Here is a 20,233-nt window from a genome sequence, read left to right as displayed (position 1 = left end):
GTCTAAATATCACACATGAACACGTATACATTATGGAAAATGCATGTGCATTGGCCTGACAGCAGCTTTTTAAACAACACATTAATGTCATCCCTAGAACTAGAGTGTATAAAATGTAGTTTACAAGCTGCAACAAGAAAAATTTCCTTACAAAGTTCTCTTCACTTTTTGCCATCACCATGTACCTATATATAACTATCAGCTGCTCTTATTTACTAAGAAATGAAAAGTGAGACAGGAAGTCACACAGTTTTGGAAAAGCCACAGAACTATAAAAATGGAATTAAAACTCCAACGGTGTATATACAAGGTGCCAGGAGTGCTATCTTCTGCTGATGGCATGAGGCAAAGGAGCCCAATCCTCACAAAATTAAGGTGTCCCTGACTTTCAGGAAACTTACTGATCCAGAAGATTACAACAGTGCAGAACATCCATGGGTTAAAAAAGCAGCATCTCCTGATCTATGCTGGACTCTGAACACACTAAAAATAAAAGAGTGCTTTCCCAGAATATAATAATCTCTCCCTCATATATTACTTTTCTTTACAAGTGGGGATAAGAAAACTTGTGCGCTTGTGTGAAAAAAAAAAATAAGATCCCCACAGGATTTATTATAAGGTTGTAGCTACTTAAATTTAGGAAGCTTCTACTGGGTAAGTATCCTACACTGTGTACACACATTAAACTCTGATATGCAACATTTCACCCTCCATTCTTAGAAAACCTGCAAAATTTGGTAAAACACCTGGATCTCGACCTATTCATATCTGCAGTAAGGACACACAACTAGAATCTTTTTTTTTCAAAGGCACAGACACTTACTATAAGCATGATTTTTTTTTAGGTCATAGTGCCTCAGTTGATTGTTTCTAGCATACTGTCTCTGAAACACAAATCAGCAACTGGGTATTGTGTGAATATATACAATGTGTACATAAATATAGGTTAGTTTGGATGACACAGCAGTTTACAACTTTTGTCTGATTAAGACAATGTATTAAAAGAAATATCCTAATTTTCTCAGCTCAGCATACTATCAGAATGTGTGGTGCATGGTGGTACCTACCCCTGAGAATTTTCTTGAGGTTCATTTTTTATATTTCTAAATACCTTTAAGAATAATATTACTGTTTCTAGAGTGTTAATTTTTTTAGAGCAATTGTACAGTCAATTAAAAATTATCTAATTGTTCTGGATTCTATAGTTTCAGAATTTGAAAAAGGAACATTAATTTTTTCAGATTCCTGAATACTACCTACCAATGACATTCAGTAAATAAAAAAAAAAATAAAAAACAAACGACTATGTAAGAGCTACTGTGTTCTTATATTAACAGGGAAACACTTATACATTTAACTTCTAGCAAAGCCTCGCTTTTTAAAATTAAGCTTACTTAGGATTAAATAAGCACCACTAGGAACTAGGATATGTTTTCCTGGGAAATAATATTACATGTGAAATGGTTTCAGTCAATGTCTCCTTTGTTCATGTTTTCCATAGAATCAAGGTGTCTACAAAGAATGTTTTCTTTTCTTATTTTCTTTTAAGCTGTATTTTCAACTGACTGACACTCCACCTGCTAAACAGAACACAGGCACTATGAAAATGCTTTATGCAGCTCCATAGCCAAGGCTGAGTTTTACAAAAGCAGGGATTCTACCTTTGCTTTTTAAGAAGAGTATGATGAATCCTCCTCGGAAGCAGCAGCACTCACTATGTGGTTTTTTTTCTCATTCTGAAACTAACAACATGTCCTCCATATAGCAGTGATGAGCAAGGGACCAATTACTGCCAAATGCTAAGCAAAACCTTAATTCCTAACACAATATGACCATCATTTGCCTTTGATGAAACACATTTTCTTCTGTAACCAGTGGAAATTGTTAGATACTTTTTAAGAAAATATCTAGTGGAAAGCAGATTTGGTTTTCTACCCTCTGCAATGAGAAGACTTTAAAAGACAACATTTTTTTGAGTTTCTCTGGAGGCATTTCCTTCCACTGGCCTCTGCAGGCAGACAAAAATGGGCAAAAAACTATATCACTTTTTATGTTGGTTCACAATACCAGATAAGAATCTAAAATGCCTTAAAAATTGACTTAAAACTGGGAACCTCACTACTGAAATCCCACAATTGTCATGTCATAGAGTCATTGTGCTACTGTAGATGTAGATCAGATGTAAGATGGTTTGACTGCTCAGATAATTTCTCTGTGTAAGTTTATCATTCATCTAAACATATTAACTGAACATTCTGGGATCAAAATGCTCAGTAATGAGCTAACTACAGCAACCCTAGGAATGATTTTACCTTCTGATGACTCATATGCTTTCCCCATCTTTCACTTGATCTGAATGTACTTTTTGTCTGGGAGGAATCTACTGCATTTATGAAGAGACAAAGTGTTGGGAGTTTAGGGAAAAGCAAGCAAAATTTGTTTAGGAGTGGAAACGGTAGAACAAATTAATCTGACAAACAAGTCTAAGTGTTGATTGAAATAAAGGTCCTGTCTTGTTTTCTCTGTTCTTTATTTCATGAATCTGAACACCAAGCAGAAAGAAGACTTCGTACAGTATCAGAGGGTATAGTAGATGGAACTGAGTTAAATTAAGAAGGAGAAAATTTAAGACAAATATGAAATTTCCCATGAAAGTCAGATTTTTAGATTGCATAATAACCTCCTAAGGGAAACGGTGAAAGCCCGGATCCCTTGAGACCATTAAATCTAGACTGGATAAAAATGTGGGAGTCAGGGCCACAAATGCACTGACAGAGCAGTAACCTAGCTCTGCCACACGGCCACAGAATTTGTGTTGGGAGGGCAAAACTACATACAAAGAGGCAGGCTCTACTCCAGCAGCCCCATAGTAATTCATACCTCGGTAAAATCACTTCACCCCTTTCCTTCCTGTCACAGCTTCTGCCACCCCAGTATTAAACAACCAATGTTTTCTTTTTTTTCCCCTTTGTTACAACTTAAACATGAATAACCTGATCTGCCACACATTAAATTCTTTAGGTCCCTCAGTTTCTGTTTCTCACTCCTGATTGTGTTTGTCATCTTTTAGGTAATTTAGCCAAGTTCTGGATGCATAATTTTCAATGTGGAGGAAAAGGACAGTTAGTCCTACTCTCCAGGATGCCTATTTTGCAGATTCAGAAGACATAGAGGCTATCTTTGCAGATATTTTTTATTTCAAACTGACATAAATTCTTCTGCTGCCAGCTCTAATTTATCTTGTGTTTCACTACGTAAATTTCTCTTTGATTGTGTCTGTCCAAACATTTTTCATTGTGAAAAAAAGTTCACATGAGGCTTCTTAGATTGAATCTCCATTTGCCTATTATCAAGAGACAACGAGGGAAGAACACAGGCAGGAAATGGCATGGGTAAAATTGCGATACAGTGAAACAATTGCTAAGTTGCCATAATCATGGTGAATTGCACATGCAGCCCACTGTATACAATTGCCCTTAATCATTTCTTGCCTTCTTGAGATACTCAGAGAATAATCTGCAGAAGCCACAGTTTTCTGACTCGTTGTTCTGTCTTATCTCACACATTTCTAGGTACATCTCTTTCAATCAGAGACACACCATGCCCGAAAACCATTTAATCAAAATATGTCCAAATTGTATTGTCCTACCACATGCAGGGAAAAAAAAGCCAGCCAAGAGATAACAGCTTTCCAAACCAAAGATGAATTCATGGGGCACAGCAGCTTTGGTAGATATGGAGTTACCAAGGGAAAAATAACTTATACATGTATATTATTTAAATCTTATTTAAAGTTACTTATTATTAGACAAAAATGAACTTCCTGGTATTAAACAGTGCTACGTAGTTTTAAATCAATTCTTGAAAGATTTTAGTTTCAGGGGAATATGAAGGAGATATAATTTGTTTTATATATGTATAGACAAAAGGTTTAATGAAATTTAAAGGTGAACTAAAATTCCTTCTTAGCAAAATAAAACTAGTAAATTAATATCCCAGATTATTAACCCAATTCATTTATAGAATTGAGAAAGTTAAAAAGCAAGTATCATAGAAGATACAAATAAAAATCTTTACCATTCAAAACCTCCATTCATTTCCTGGATTTTCTATATTTCTCTGAATGCTTTGGCATTGCAAACACCAAAACACAGACAGCAGTTGTGTTACTTTGAGTACCTCAAATGTGAATGACATTATGCCTATCAGTAACATGGCACAAAACCATGGGAGTGGTCTATAGCTCTTGGCAGATTAGTAAAAGCAAATTTAAATGTTGCTGAAACTGTGCTTGTTTGTTCTTTGAGATGCTGGCGTTGTATTCTTAAATGATTTACAATCTCCAAATTGCATAAAAATAAATTTCATTTCATTTCCAAAAAACAAATTATTGACTACATCTACATTGATAATACCAGCTTAACAATACTAAAATTTAGGCGGTAGCATGCATTTTAATAGACAAAAATATTACAATTAAGAGATTTCCTACATAAGCACGATGGAGTTCATTTATAAAATAAACATTAATTTCAAATAATTTTTAAGGGTGATTCAAAAGTTGTGACAATGCTACATTTGTGTAAAGTGCATGACCAGGTTGTCACATATAAAGCTACAAAGCTTCTAAGTCACAAATTATGTGAAATACTTTTCACTGAAATTTTCTTATTAGAAAATTATTAGGTTAGTGCATAGCATTTTATAATGGCGATTTGATTTCATTATACTATTATAATCACTGAATCCCCTGTATGAAAATAATGTCTTCTGCAGACCATACACACCACAGGCCCAGTGGAATCCCTTTCACCACTCAGACTTACAGTATCTCCATTTTGGGATACCTCAGGAGCTAAAAGTTTTACAGTTTTGGGTAGTGAGAACTGAGAGGGAGTGAACATTTGCAACACTGCCAAATCAAGTTAGCCTGCCTTTTTCAGCTTTACCAACAAGTGCAAATAAATTTTAAAATTCCCCAAAGTCTGAATTCTAACGTTTTAGACCTCAAACACAATGCATTAAAAAAATCAAAACAACAGAGGAATAAATTTGCTCTTGAGGCACAGATCATACACTATACTTTCATACACATAGAATAAAAGACTTCAAAAACCTCGTGAGAGAGTTCAGATTTTTAACATTATAATTTCCCTTTACCTTCAGTAGAAGAAGCAAAGGTATTTTAGGATGACACCCTAATATGCTCTGCCTCTGGTTTAATATCTCTTCTGTCCAGAGATGACAGTGGCTCTCAGAACTAGAAAAGCTGGGACAGTTCTCCATGAAGTTGGTTAACAACCAACATGTTACAGACAGGCCCAGCAGAGCTGCATTTTATTATAGGGTCCTATCCCCTTCCTACGCAAACCTGTAAATCTGGGGGATAGCAAAGACTGTCCTGGGAAGGTTTGAACCAATCAAAAAGCAAAGCAAATGCAATTCTTTTTTTTTTGTTTTTAATTTGCAGCTGTACAAAGTTCCTACACAAGGGTAGGTACTTAAAAAATTTGAAAGAGAGGATAGAAAAAAAAGTAATACTCTTAAGAGTATTAAGTCTCAAGCAAAATTACAAAGAAAATATTTCTTACACTACAAGCTTGCATGAAACAAACCTCAGGAGTGGGACTATTTGTACAGGAAGACAGTAAATGGACATTCCCTTCCTTCATTAAAAATACATATAGCAGTAACAGATCCAAATCATAATAGATTTACTTCTGTGCTACTAGGACCATAACCATGGGCCACTCTCTCCTTATAAAGAAAATATTTGTGTCAGCTTTTCTTCACTGCATGACCTTAAGGGAAACATCGTTAGATAAAGTGCAGTATTTTTGTATTGGTCAGGACAGCAGTGATGTTATTAGAAGGGTAATATACCTGGATTTTCTTTCTTATATACCTGCTTTTACTCTTCCTTAGTCACTAAAAATAATGTTCTTTAAATATGAAGAACAGTCTAAACAGTCTAGAAAGCTCTATTTTTCCCATAGCCAGCAACCTACATTCTCTGGATTCAAACTATAATACAGATAGAGCCAAATCTATTAAAATGACAGCAACATTTCCTACACTTTAACTGAAGGAACAGAAAAGTTTACATAGGGGCTATTTGGTATACAGATTTTAAAAGCTGCATAATAGTCAAAACTGGCAATATACATGTATTCTATTTCAGTTTGCTGTCTTACTTCCTATTAAATAGTTTGATTTGCCTGTGAAATCTGAGTTTAGGCTACATCTCTGAATACTGTGTTCTGCAGACTTCTTCCTATGGGAAAGTACGTACATTCAGAAACCCATGCATACCCAAAATGCCTTTCAAGATTAAAAAAAAAATAAAATTTAAAAATTCAAACTAACAATAGACTAAACAAATTCAAATCAAAATCCTTAGAGAAACAAAATATTAGGCCACTCATGGTGTTCACTCTTTAGCGCCATCATCCTGCAGAAGGTATTCTATATTTTGAGGACATTATCTACATTAGCTGCCACGCACATTGGAAATTCCCATATAGCAAAAGTAAAATACATAGCTTAGCCATTTCAGAGGCTTTAATACTTTTAATAAAATTACCATTACCACTGCTACTACAAAGACAGTCAGTAGATTAGCCCAAGGCATGTATATTTAACCTTATTTTCAATAAGAATAGATATTTAATACTTCTCTAAACTGACATTTTTCAGAAAATGAAATTTTCCAGGGAGATGAGAATGATCTTTTTTTTCAGACATAGCAGCCTTGTTACAAACAGACAATCAAGTATCATGAAATATCACTGAGGCATCATTACTTCTCCAACACAATTTCTTAAAAGTGAAAATACAATCTATTTTCTGTTTGAAGGCATTTGCTGTTTACAGCTTAGAAAGTGCTGAGCCATGATGTGGCCAGAAACATTTATAACAAAGACAGAAAAATTCTTATTTCATTTCTCTTTGGATAATAAAACTCAAGCCCCTCCCCGTATCGTAAGAAGAATTTGGTTCTGGAGACGACATCTAAACTTTATGTACAGAAGGAAATGCTAGTGTGAATCAACTTATCTAATTTGTTTTGAAATACTAATGATGCTTGCTCTATGATATTTTTAAGACTCTAACAAGTAAGGTAAATATGGTGACTGAGAAGGGTAATATAATGAACTGATTCTTGGTTAAAAAGGATTTTAATATGGCACAAAGCTTATGAGTAAATTGGTGTAAATACTACTGATAGGGATTTGAAAAGAAAACTAAGAAATTACTATTAATGGAAATTATCAGTTAACATATCCAAACCATACTTGGAACTGTAATAACTACATGCAATCCTCACCACTTGGTGGTTTTTACAAAACAATATTTGCTATTCTAGTTACAACTAAACAGAACATATATTTTGGCCTAAAAAAACCCAAAAAGCAAGGACAGTCTTACAGGACAAAAAGGGACAAAATTGCTTGACTACTAATTCCAAATTTCCAAGAAGACTTTACCTTAATTAGTTTTATCTCTACTGAAAAAATATATTGTTTGCCAGCATCTGCTAATAATGCAAGAAGTATTTAAAAAGTTGCACCTAAATAAGTGTATAAAATATTATATTTTCCATTTGCAGGATCCCATTTAAAATTCTTGTGTTCCTGAGCCCTAAGTATGACTCCAGACACAGAAATGGCTTAGTACAATGACCTAAGAGCACATCACACTACAGTGCACAAGTAGGAGTTGTACAGCAACAAGACAACAAAGTACTGTGTTAACAACAAAGGAAAAGGTTAAGACTACAGAATTAAAAGTTCAGGCCTCAGCAAATACATATAGTGCCTTTTGTAGAAACCTTTCCCTCAGTGGTTCTTCAGAGCAGCTAGCTTATTTCTCTACTGTGCTAAAACAATGTATCTTATCAGGCCATGGATAAAGTTAAATGTCTTTTTTAGCAAACTAAAATGGTCAAGAGATACATGGTGAATTCTTATTTGTCAAGATTAGATTAGAAAGTCTGCTTTCACAAGCACAGCAGTACCACCTAGACAGATGCTTTTAGCACATAAACTGCCTTCAGGATACTGTTTCTGATGAAAACTGATTTGCATACCACCAAGTCTATGCTTAGACTCTGCTAGTAGCTGATTTTGATCAGGGTGCCAGTGGGCAAGAATCAGCATAACAGAAAAGGAGAGATACAAAAGATAAAGTGAATCAGAAACCATTTTCAGAAGTTCCTTTTCAGTAAGGTAAATGAAGCTCTCTTTTCATTTGGAACTGATTTTAACCTAATTGTTCACAAAAATACAAAACTGGCTTCATTTTTTCTCTAGTAGGACTGAGTGAGATCTTTGTGGAAAAGTAGATTTCTGCTAAAAAACACGCCTATTTTATGAAAACATATTAGTGTTTTCGACATCTGCTGGCTTGGGTGGCTGCCTGCAGAGTGCCAGATGTTCAAGGGTGGCTGCTCCATGTCAGCTCTTCCATATGAATGGGAAGCACATAGCTCCCAAATCAGTTTAACCAACATTACTGGCTTGTGAAGACCTGTAAAATTGAAAGAATAATTTCAGTCGCTATTCCAGGCATCTCTGAGAGCATTTTCATTTATAGATTTGTACTTTGGTGTTATCTAAAATGAAGCATATAGCGACTTTTGTTCTGCAGAACATCAGGGAACTGGGTTTTAAAAATTTGTAAGAAAACTGTTCTCTAAGCTAAAGATCATCTATTACAGCACATATTCAAGATGTAGACTACTTTGCAACTCGTAGAAAAAATCATACTCTTTAGCAAAATGCATGGTTTCTCATTGTGGCAAAATCTAGGGAGTTTAAGCTGTAACTGTGTTTTAAGAATGAAATTCCAATAGGTCTTACAGTTAAAAATTACAGTTCTGGTGTATTTGAGTATCAGGCCTGTGCCTGTGTGCACACAGTGCATTTAGTTGTGAATTCCCTTGGTGGCCCAGGAAACTCCCCAGCTAGTCTCTGTGCAGATGAGATAACTGGAAAAAACAGACCAAATAGAGGAGAAACTGCCTTCCACCTTCATCACAGTGTGCTTCACTGTTTCAGGAGCTGTCCAGGCAGGACCTTCAGATGCTTACAGAGATGCCTTTGCAGGCAGCTCTTGCTGAGCCAAGAGCAATAGACAAACACTATTTGTGTGCTTCAAAGCATTAACATCCTTGTGGGCAGTATTGCCAGGTCAGGTATAAAAATCAACAAGAACAATTGTCTGGGGAATTGTACCAATTTAACCTGATGTCATGCTATGACACCTGTAATAGAGACTTGCATTGCCATCCTGTTGAAGAGATTTGTCTCCTCACATGAGCATTATTTTATGCAAAGATTTTCATAGGTTGATGCTGCAGGTTTCTTGTCATGTCTCTTTTTTTTTTTTTTTTAAACACACTATTTATGTGTCTGTCCTACACCACTTCTTGAACCATCAAAGATGAAGAAAAGCAAGGCTGAGTGGGGAGAGATTTTAAAATTCAAACCTTTATCAACAGTTTACATTGGGATCCTAAAGTGATAGCCTACAATTTTACATACTGAAAAATTTGGAAGATGTTCACAACCTTCTCCTTGTCACCTCTGCAGGGCTTTTCCCAACCAATGAAAAAGGGAACAAGTGCATTTTTTGTGTTTTGTTCCTCCTGTATTAAATTTTGACAAAAGATATTTCATTCATAAATGCAAAATATTCTCTCTTTATAGCACTAATTTTGTCATCATAACAAATGTATTTCAAAGAAAACAGTATCACAGTTCATGGAATTGATAACTTGTGCCAAAGGCTAAGCATATGTCTCTACTAATAAAAATACTTATCTACACTGAGTTTTCACTTTTACTATGATGAGAAAACCTGCATGAGCAAGGAAACAGTTATGAGATATATTGGTGTGGATGCAATACACAGGAAAGAACAAGGAGATTTTCTTTGTTTTCCCAACTAGTTTACCACCAGGCTCTGTACTATAAACCTATAAGTCTGGAACCTAATTTTGTAAAGTCCTTTACTTCAGCATATTTTATGTGAATCTGATGTGTATAACCTGATGGGCAAAAGAGGAAAATGAGAAGGCCTTCACACCAACCATGATCACCATGGCCTTACAACTGAGGGAAATTTCAACAGTGAGCTTAACAGGAATTGAAGTTCATATACTTCTGTTTAAACACAGCTTAGGATGTCTGACAGATAAAAGCCACTGAAAAGCTGACAATCTAGTTAATACAAATAACTATCTTCCACAGTGCAAAATGCTCTGTATTTTCTGCTGTGTAGAAACTAGTATGATAGCATACATTTTCTGAAATGCAAGAAACAAAACTCAGTTATGTTTTTTTTCAGGTTATTCAGTGGGTTTTTCACTGGATATAGATGCCATAAAATAATATTATCAAATAGAAACTGAACTATTCTTTAGATATTTTACTTCTGCAGTGAAGTAAAAAAATTCCCCAACTTGTTTCGTAACATAAGTATAGCATATAGCATATGAGGATTTTCTTACCCCAGATACACAGAGGGAAGCAGGCAGCCTAACGACTGACAGGGGAAAATGAGGTTGTATAGGTGCCCACATATTCATTTACTCAGACTACATCTAGCAATGACCGAGTTGCTTCTCAGCTACTATTCTAGTCTGATATAGATAGGTTTGGCCTCACTTCACCAAGAACCACATGGCAAAGTTGGAAGTAATTTGTCTACAAATGAGCTACTGTGCTCCTCCCCATGGAAGAAAGGGGAAAGGAAACTGACTGTGAGAGTTACTCAGCCTGGTGTTTGCCCTGTTACCTGGAATATGTTTCTTTTTACCCAATCAAGAGTGAAAACTGTGATTCTACTCATAAATGCTTCTTATTAAAAGCTACATGTTGCAGAGTACAAAGAAAAAAAATTGAAGTGACCAATGCCTTTTCTGAGGTCTGATTTCACAATGTGCCCTGTGCCTTCAGAGCACCTGTAAACACAATGGGAATCATGGGATTGAGTGTGTGCAGAAGGCAAGGCAAAAAGCTGAACTGTGCTACGAACCACAAAATCTGCAACATAAGGAAGAAGGAAGTGTCTTCATACTGCAGTAGACAGACTACCACAACGGGCACTTAATCCAGTGACTGCCCATAGGCACTACTACAACAAAAACATTTAAGAGCAAAAGACACGAGAGCTTTCTTGTGTATAGCTGAAATCCCAAAGACAGTTTTCAGTTTGGTTTTAACTGTATATGTAGTTATGTATACTTAATTAATTTAATAATGGTCACTCCAGTATTACAGTAGGAATTAAGATGACATTTTTCCTGCAATGCATCACATGACTTCCTGGGACTGTCAAATAATTTTCTGCCATAAGATTATCTGAGACTGGAAATGAGGCTGAGCTTTGGGGGTTGATGATCTGATGCGGGCTCAGCTAAAGTACTGTTTCATACAGCTGGGGTGTCTAGGTCATTGGCTCAGAGTAGTGCTATCATCATGCTTTCTTCCATTTCATACTGGTAAGAACTGAAGATATTCGGCAGAGAGGAAATTTTTTAGCTTCATTTTCTATACTTTTTAAAATTTTGTTTTTACCAGCTAGAGTAGTTTACCTATTAAGATACCTGCCTATTGAACAGCATGCATTGAGCTCTATTTTCCACCTAGAGCGTAAAATCTGTATCAATTAAATTACAGAAATGCACATCAAGTAAAATATTTGAAATAACTATTTCAAATAGTTTCTTTAAATGGCACTGTGCTGTGCCAAAACTGTGGGAGAGAGAATGAGAATTCCTCACTAATAACACTTTCATTAATGTTACAACGTAGTAAAAATCCCAGAATGATCAGCAGAATAAAAATACCTTTTCTCCTCTTGTCTTTTCTTTCAGTTTGGACATAAATTCTGAATTGTAATGCAATTCTGTTTTTTAATTTAATTTTTACAAAGTTATCAGTGCATATTTCAAGTACAGGAAAGAATTTATTGGTATTTTCATTAAAATAAACTGCAATGCTGCAAATCTTACATTAAAATATAGACACACACTAGTAACTTAAAAATAATAATCAAATAAAAAGCACAGCAGAACACTGCAATTACAGATAGTAACCATAGTATAATCTTGTCCTACCAAGTGTGTCTCCAGGTACAGTTTAAGGCTGTCTGTCTCTGCTTTAGGAGGAGTCCAGTTCTCTGTTGTTTCCATGGCTTCATTTAACCAGTGAATTAATTCATCCAGCTTGCTTACAAACCCCTTACCATGTAAGAAAAAAGAAAGAACAATTAAAGCACATTTGTTAGCAAAATGCAATGTGAAAAACATATGTTCAATTTTAATTTTTTTTAGTGGAAAGAGTAACATTTTATCTCTTACAACCTAAAACAAACAAATAAACAAATTAGAGAGTGGTCTTCTGGTAACTGAGTAGCAGAAGAGTGTTTCTGGGAATAATCCAATTGTGGGACAAGACAATGTGGGGTCCATATGACTGTGATGAAAAAGAGAAAACAGCAAAGTTTTAGAGAATATAAGGGAGATATACAAAACCTTCATAGAATTTATAATGAAAATTGAGCTTAAGACCTTGCACTGAGCAGACTGGGTGTGCTATGAACACTGAATGTTGACAAAAGAACTGAACAAAGCTGCATTAACAAGGTATACATAGCAGACTGAGGGAAGAAATTACTTGTCAGAACTTGGGTGCTGTGATTCCTGTTTTGGTTCATAGAATGAGTCTCAGAGAGAGGAAATCAAACAGTAGATGAAGCAGAATATATAGCATTTAATATAAATATTGCTGATTGCATATGAGCCACACAGATGGTGCTCCAGAGAAGACAGGAGTTCCTGCTTCTCAGGAGCACCATTTATTTCAAGATTAGTACCAATTACACTGTCTGATTAAAAATAGTGCCCCTGAATTTACATGATTGGATGATTCTATAGGCATATACTGAGTACAGATAATTTTATCGAAGTTTTATCTACCACAAAGCAAGAAAATAAATGGAACAAACTGACCATGGTGTTTATAAGCACCCTGAAAATTAACTCTGAAGAGGAACGTGCATCTATTACAAGTGTTACAAGACTAAATTAAGTTAGATCTAATACTGGTTATATTATTAGTCATTAGCTATGAATTTCCAGCATAGTGAGAATTTTAATTTCCAGTTGGGTAACAACTCAGTACATACACTCAGTACCTCAGTCTCATCACTATATTTATCAAATGATTTCTGCTAACTATTGGTCCATTTGGATAGCTAAAAGCAAACTAAGCACAGAACTTCTAAACATTCCTGAGTGTCTCAGGAGCCCAAATCCTCTTCTACAAAGTTGCACATGAAACGAGAATTCTGAACAAGACCGAAAAAGAAGTCCGAGCAGTAGGTGCACAGCTGTTATTTAAAGTACAATGGTAATAACCCAGAACAAGCAGAACCACACTTCCTTCAAAATTGAAGGTAGAAGAGTAATTTTGGTCCAGCACAGCCAAGAATCAGGGTGCAGCAACCAACTCTTGGCTCCCATGTGAAGCAGCAGTGCTTCTAAACCAAAGCTAGAGTCTGGCAGGAAGCTGCAGTGCATACTGCAGGCATGACAGTACCCACTTTAGCACTCTGAGGATTTTAATATTTTTATGTGAGTCCCCACAATACCTCAGGATAAGGAGACTATTGCTATATCTATTCATGGAATCCACTGTATATCAAACCATTATAAAGAAGAAAACTGGTATTGTGTAGGTTTCTTTGTAGGCTATTTTCCAGGACATTCCAGAAAGGGGGAAGAAAGACAGGGAAAGCAACCCAGTGGCTATGATGACTGAGACAATGTGCCTTTATTCTGGGGCAAGTAACGAGCAGGAGGAGTAAAGTCCTTCTTGTCCCTCCAATAAATCTCTGCCTGCATTTTAGCAATGTGCTGTCCTTGAGAGACAAGGTGATATGGTAAGCAAAAAAAAAAAAAAAAAAAAAAGAAAAAAAGGCTCTCTCTTGTATATGCGTCATGTCTTTTACAGAGACAGACACGTATAACATCTGCCTGAAATACTCAACGTCTCTTTGCCTTCAAAAGGGTGCTTGGAAACACTGAAGGCTGCAGCAGTACAAAAAGCAACTATTAGCCATGGAGTCACTCCTGCCCTCTCACAAAACCTGCCTGTGTTGCAATGTCTGCTACTTCGTGCTAGTGCTCAGACGCTCAAAAGCATCCTGCTCCAGCAGACCTGAGTGTCCTCTCACCGCCCAGGCCAGGTGGGCTGCGGGGAGCCTGGTACCGTGCGGAGCGGGGAATGCCTGGGGGCTCCTCTGGAGGCCTGCACAAAAAAACACAGTCTCCCACAGAATCACGGTGAGACACGGTTCTGACAAGAAAGAAAAAGAGAAAGAAAAAGAAAAAGAAAAAGAAAAAGAAAAAGAAAAAGAAAAAGAAAAAGAAAAAGAAAAAGAAAAAGAAAAAGAAAAAGAAAAAGAAGGCTGGAAGCGCCAGTGCCACCTGGCACGTTGGGACCGCGATGGGGGACGCGATGCCCGAGGGGAACCCGCGGCAGGGGGAGCAGCGGCCGCGGCCAGCCCCGGCGGGTTCTCTTCTGCCAGGCTGCACAAATCACAATAATCCTACCATTTTTCAAACGACGGCTATAAAATTTTATTGAAGCCATTCACAAGCGCACATCTGTAGCAGCCGAGCGCGGCGGAGCGCGGGCCGCGGGAAGGGCAGGGCGGGACGGGCCGCGCGAGCCGCCGGCTGAGGGAGCGCCGCGCGCCCGCCCGCTCGCCGTGCCTGGGCCCACAGCGCCACCTCCCGGAGCCGGGACAGCACCGAGGGGACAGCGACGAGGGGACAGCGACGAGGGGACAGCGCCGAGGGGACAGCGCCGAGGGGACAGCGCCGAGGGGACAGAGCCGAGGGGACAGCGACGAGGGGACAGCGCCGAGGGGACAACGCCGAGGGGACAGCGCCGAGGGGACAGCGCCGAGGGGACAACACCGCACACACAGCACCGAGGGGACAGCGCCGAGGGGACAGCACCGAGGGGACAGCGCCGAGGGGACAGCGACGAGGGGACAGCGCCGAGGGGACAGCGCCGAGGGGACAGCACCGCGGGGACAGCGCCGAGGGGACAGCACCGCACACACAGCACCGAGGGGACAGCACCGAGGGGACAGCGCCGAGGGGACAACACAGCACACACAGCGCCGAGGGGACAGCGCCGAGGGGACAGCGCCGAGGGGACAGCGCCGAGGGGAACAGCACGGCGGGGACAGCACCACCACGACAGCCCTCTGCGCACACCGCAGCACAAATTACAGACGGTCCTGTTTTAGCTGCTAGAGAGCGTGAGAAACAGAAAATTATTTGTATCTCAAATTGTACGTGAGATTAAATCTCAGCAATGTGGTCCCACTTCATTCGCCTTGAATTAGTGATCGAAACAATGCCCCCGGTTTTCTTTTGCACAGCGGTGCCCAGGATTCCGTCCTGTTGATTTGAATAGCCTGATGCCATTGGGAAAAGAAGGCTTTACCAGCCAGCCCCCCTGCCCGGCAGGGAGCAGCTCCGGGTCGGGGATGGAGCCCCGCTCGAGGATCCCCGAGCGGTTCTCGCTCCCCCGACTCCCTGCCAAGGCGCAGTTCCCTGCCGGCTCTGAGCCCAGCGCTCGCCGCCGGCGGTAGCCGAGCTCTGGCACGAGCGACCCTGCCCGGCAGGCCCGGCTGGGCTGGGCGGCCAAAGGCAGGAACAAACGCCGCCTGCCCAACCACGCTTAGAGAAGGAGCGGTACCGGCGGTCCGTGTAGCCCAGTTACAGCTATAGATGCGGTTTTTTAATCCCCTTAAGGCTCATAACAGAGTGGAAGCCCAAAACGTAACTTATCCCTGACTGAAGGGCCACTGCCCCTCCGCAGACTGACCACACGGAGCCACTGCTGTGTAATCAACGTGGCCTGGTTAACTAGAGTACAATTAATGATGTGCACAAACACCATTAGAACAGTTCCTCTTCTTACCATCTGAAATGCTTCCCAGGATATACATTTTAAATAAAAGGCGAAGACAAAACCAGATCTAAAAAAATAATGCGGAAAGCACTGTCTTACAATACAGAAAATCTATTGTGACACTCTCACAGAAGTGCTTTTAAAAACAGATTACAAGATAAATTATATCAAAACAAAGGATAGGCAATCCTAAATCCCAATCCAGGAATATTCAGTGAAAGAAATAAATTCATAGGATGACAAACTTTAACCAATAAAGGAGAAATTTTTTATCCTCATTTAATAAGATATTCATGAAAACACTTTACATCCCTTTCTAGACACTTCTCACCTTTCGGCCTTTTTAAATTAAGATTATGCTTTTCTTTCTCTAGATATTTTTCTTCATCTTTTTAAGATGGAAAAAAGTTTCACCAAGTAAAAGCTTCAGTTGAGGTATGCTGATTTCTTCTGTTTAAGGGTCTGATCCACACATATCACACTACAATGAAAATACTGTCAAATCTACCCAGTTTGTACTTTGGTAGAAAATAACAGGAAATTAAAACATTGTATTTTCCATCAAAACTTATTGGAAGTTGAAAACTCATAGCTGGCTACATTGAACCTAAAAATTACTGAACAATTCCTCAGAGAGAATAAAAAGTAACAGAAAAAGGATGCACCAACATAATCTAGTGTCTGCCTTTAGACCAGCTGGTTCAGTTTTGCAAATATAATAGTTTTGCGCTATGCTAGCAAGATAGACATAAAAACTTGAGCTCCTACAGCATAAAGTTACTCTTAGCCAACACACCTTTGTAGAGAAACAAATGTTTCTGGTTGTTATTGGATGATTTGTAGCTGCTTCTGCAGTAAAGTTTGCAGATAATGATAAAACCATTCCCCACATGGGAAATTTTTAAACGTTGACCTTTAAAACCTTCAGCTTTCCATTTTGTTTCAAGACAATTTTACAGATTCTCCAAAGGGGAAGAAGAAAGTCCTGATCACACACTCCTGAAAAAAAGCTAGGGCAAAAATGGCTTCATTTGAAATTTGACACATGCAAAGTTGGGGATTTTTGTGGTCTATTTTCTCTGGATGGATAAGAATGAAAAAGACAATTCTAAGTACTGGGGGGAGAGGATTAATTCAGTGTATCTGCTTAATTATCTTACAGAATGAAAATATACTTAATTCAATTGTTCTGCACAATTAAGGAATTAATTAATTAACTGAAGTATTAAATATAAATTTGATGGGATTTGACAAAATATCTTGAGACTTCCTTATTAATGACCAGAGCACTCATATTTTTTGAATCACAAGAATGAGAATTCACTTGCTGAGTCATGCAAAGGCATGCACGGATATTGGGCTGAGGAAGGATGTGCCTGGAAATGCGCCTCCTTCCCCTGTTCTGTTAGCATAAGGGCATACGGAAGATACAGATGCCCCGCCTGCTGCTCAGGGCTGCAGGGCTCTGTACACCCAGTACAGCTGCACAAAGGATCTTTGTTAAGGCAGCCTGGTTTCACCTGGTGCGTGGGATAACAGAGTAGGAGAGCAGCTGTGGTGCTGTGCCGCCAGTGCAAGAAACCCTGGGACCATGGGGGTGAGGCTTACAGAGGTGGACAGATGAATAAGTATCACATGCAATTCGTTATGTTTAATAGGACTGTGTGTCTGTTCTATCCCAAATGTTTGTCATAAAAATGAATACTTTTAATGGACACAGAAATAGGTAGTCTTTGGCAACCAAGCAGTTTGTGCCTGACTCCATCCCTTCCTCCTGTTTGATGGATTCTGTTTAGACATTCCTCCCTAATCAGGATGACTGTTCAGCACACCTCACTGCTCACTACCTGCACCTCACTACTGCCCCTTGGCATAGACCAGGATTTCCTCACTCCCTTTGTTTCTCCAACTTCCACAGTCCCCTCCTATTCTTTGCCATTGAATTTCAGAAGCTCACCCCATCTCTGGGCAAAGACCAATCATCCTCTTTTAGAAATACATCTCCATTAAATTTCCACTTCCTAGCTTGCAGTAACAGACCCAGCAATGATGCTAATGCCATTAAATGAGTCAGTCGAATAAGTCTTGGTATCTGCTGGTCATAGCTGTGCTCCTGGAGTTGGTGGCACAGCCAATGCTCATAGTTTAAAAGGACAAAGTAGAGCCCAGGAGAAATATTATGGGCTGTCAGCAAAATAACAAGGAGTTGACCTAACTGAAAAACTTCTGATAAATAGAAAGCTAGTGATAACTACCTAAGTGCTTGTGAGACTATAGAAAGGCTCTAGCCCCTGGCAATATCTTTGCATATTCTCATGCTTGTCAGAGGTGTTGCTCAGACATCTTCTCATTGGGTTGCAGTTTTCTGAGCAGCACACAACTAAGACCTTCCAGAAAAGCTTTACTATCACAATCATGAAAAAATGAGTTGGCTATTAAGTGAGTCACTTAAAACTATGCCCAAATGCCTCTCATCTAGGTTAAGACCACTTCTTGCACTTTTAAAGTTTCCTAACTTCATTTCAGTGGTTTAATTTTACTTTTACATTAAAAGCTCTCTCTTTTTTTGGTCAGATAGGAAAGTAAACAGTTCTGGCGTTCAATAATTTTAGCACTTCAAATGATCTCATTTAGACTTTGAAGTTCAACTTTCACTAACTGAATGGAATGGGAAAGGAGAAAGTTTCTATCTCAGCTGCAGCTATCACTTTATAAGTCCAACTTTTATTAGACCACATTTAGAATAGAATGAAAGTAAACCACAGCCCAGTTCTGTAGTTTCGAATTTTGGTCCAAAAAGTGCATTTAGGATTACCAAAAAATAGAATGTAGAAACATGCAACTTTTTTGTTGTTATTACACTAAAAGCAGCAGCATTTTACACGGCTTTAGAAGATTTTTGACATGGGATCCTTTAAAGGTGGAATGTGGATATATGCACTTAAGGAAGTGCATATACCAAAATTAATATTGCCAAAAATATGCCATAAAACAGAGGAAGCAACTGCATCCAACTAGCAACATTAAGAAAATTTTACGGTACTCATTCTACATCAAATTTTGGCTTTCCATTTTAAGGAAAAAAAATCTCAGTTTATTGTGCTTACATGGCATGGGTAACATTTATTTTATTACTTCTTGGCTTGTAATTTCAAGATATGCAATTTTACCACTCAATTTATTAGTCTTACATTTTCATTTTGTGTGTATGCTGGCTTATACTTAATACACTTTTGGTCATTGCATTTCTAAAAGTACAAAGCCCTCCTAATGACCTAAAATAAGATTAAAATCAGAATAAAAGCAGCACTCCAAACCATTGAACATACTGAAATTATATGCCACTATAGCTAGTCTGACAGTGGAAGGTCTACTCTGGACCACAAGCCTCAGTGTGGTAGCATCTGACAACAGTGCTTGTTAAATCACTACCCCAGACCTTTTTTCTTTCTACCTTCCCTTTTATTACACAAAGGGAGTTCTCTTCTTAAAAGAATTGGTTATGAGGCTGTGTGCTTAAAAATGAATGCCCAATTTTGTTGCAAGCAGACAGCGTTGTAAAGTTTGTTCCCAATTTACAAAAAGACTGAGCTCACAGAGGTGTCTGTGTACAAGGATGGGCTGGCTCTTAGGGCACTTCTATCACAGAATACATTAAGAAAACCCTTTGTCTAACCACAAAAGGACTTGCATATTAGTCTCAGGGGAAACACATTCCTGCCCACGGACTTTATTTTCAAAAGGATAAAAGTGCGCTTTCTTCATAGGCAAAGGTAAGTCAAAGAAATCCAGGTACTCCAGAGGATGAGGCTGCAACAAACTGCCACAGTCAATTTAACTGGAGGTAGAGCCAGAGGCAACAATAAAACCATTAGCAATACAGATGTTAGGGATCCCCAAGGAACCCTAGATGCCACAATGGAAAATATTCTTTGTGTAATATCATCAAGATTCTCTGACAGGTAGTGACCTCACAGAAACATAAAACTGACCAAACACATCAGTAGGATGGAAATACTTAACGTTCGATTCAGGATATAGTCACAAACAATTCAGAAATAGAACTTGGAGGCCTTCTCCTAAGGAAGTTCCACATTTACTTAATAACCCCAGTTTATGAGAATGTGTGCCTTAAATGCTCCCTCCAAACTGTGCAAAAATAAAGATCAAATATTCTTAGTGGATGTCCATGCAAAGGCATAACAACTTCTACTATGTACTGTCTAGTTAAG

At 38.4% G+C, this 20,233-nt stretch overlaps 1 protein-coding gene across 1 annotated transcript in view; it reads right to left on the bottom strand.

The window, feature by feature from the left end:
• The window catches only part of AKAP6 (A-kinase anchoring protein 6), a 203,896-nt gene that overhangs the window by 133,829 nt on the left and 49,834 nt on the right, over positions 1-20,233 (bottom strand). Inside the window, exon 4 of the mRNA XM_062494828.1 lies at positions 12,125-12,247. Within this exon, the coding sequence (XP_062350812.1) occupies positions 12,125-12,247 (123 nt within the window). The remainder of the gene's footprint in view (positions 1-12,124; positions 12,248-20,233) is intronic.

The sequence above is a fragment of the Cinclus cinclus genome, chromosome 6, assembly GCF_963662255.1.
Source record: "Cinclus cinclus chromosome 6, bCinCin1.1, whole genome shotgun sequence".
NCBI classification, from domain to species: domain Eukaryota; kingdom Metazoa; phylum Chordata; class Aves; order Passeriformes; family Cinclidae; genus Cinclus; species Cinclus cinclus.
The sequence above is the reverse complement of the archived record's forward strand: the minus strand, read 5'-3'. Positions and strand labels throughout refer to the sequence as shown.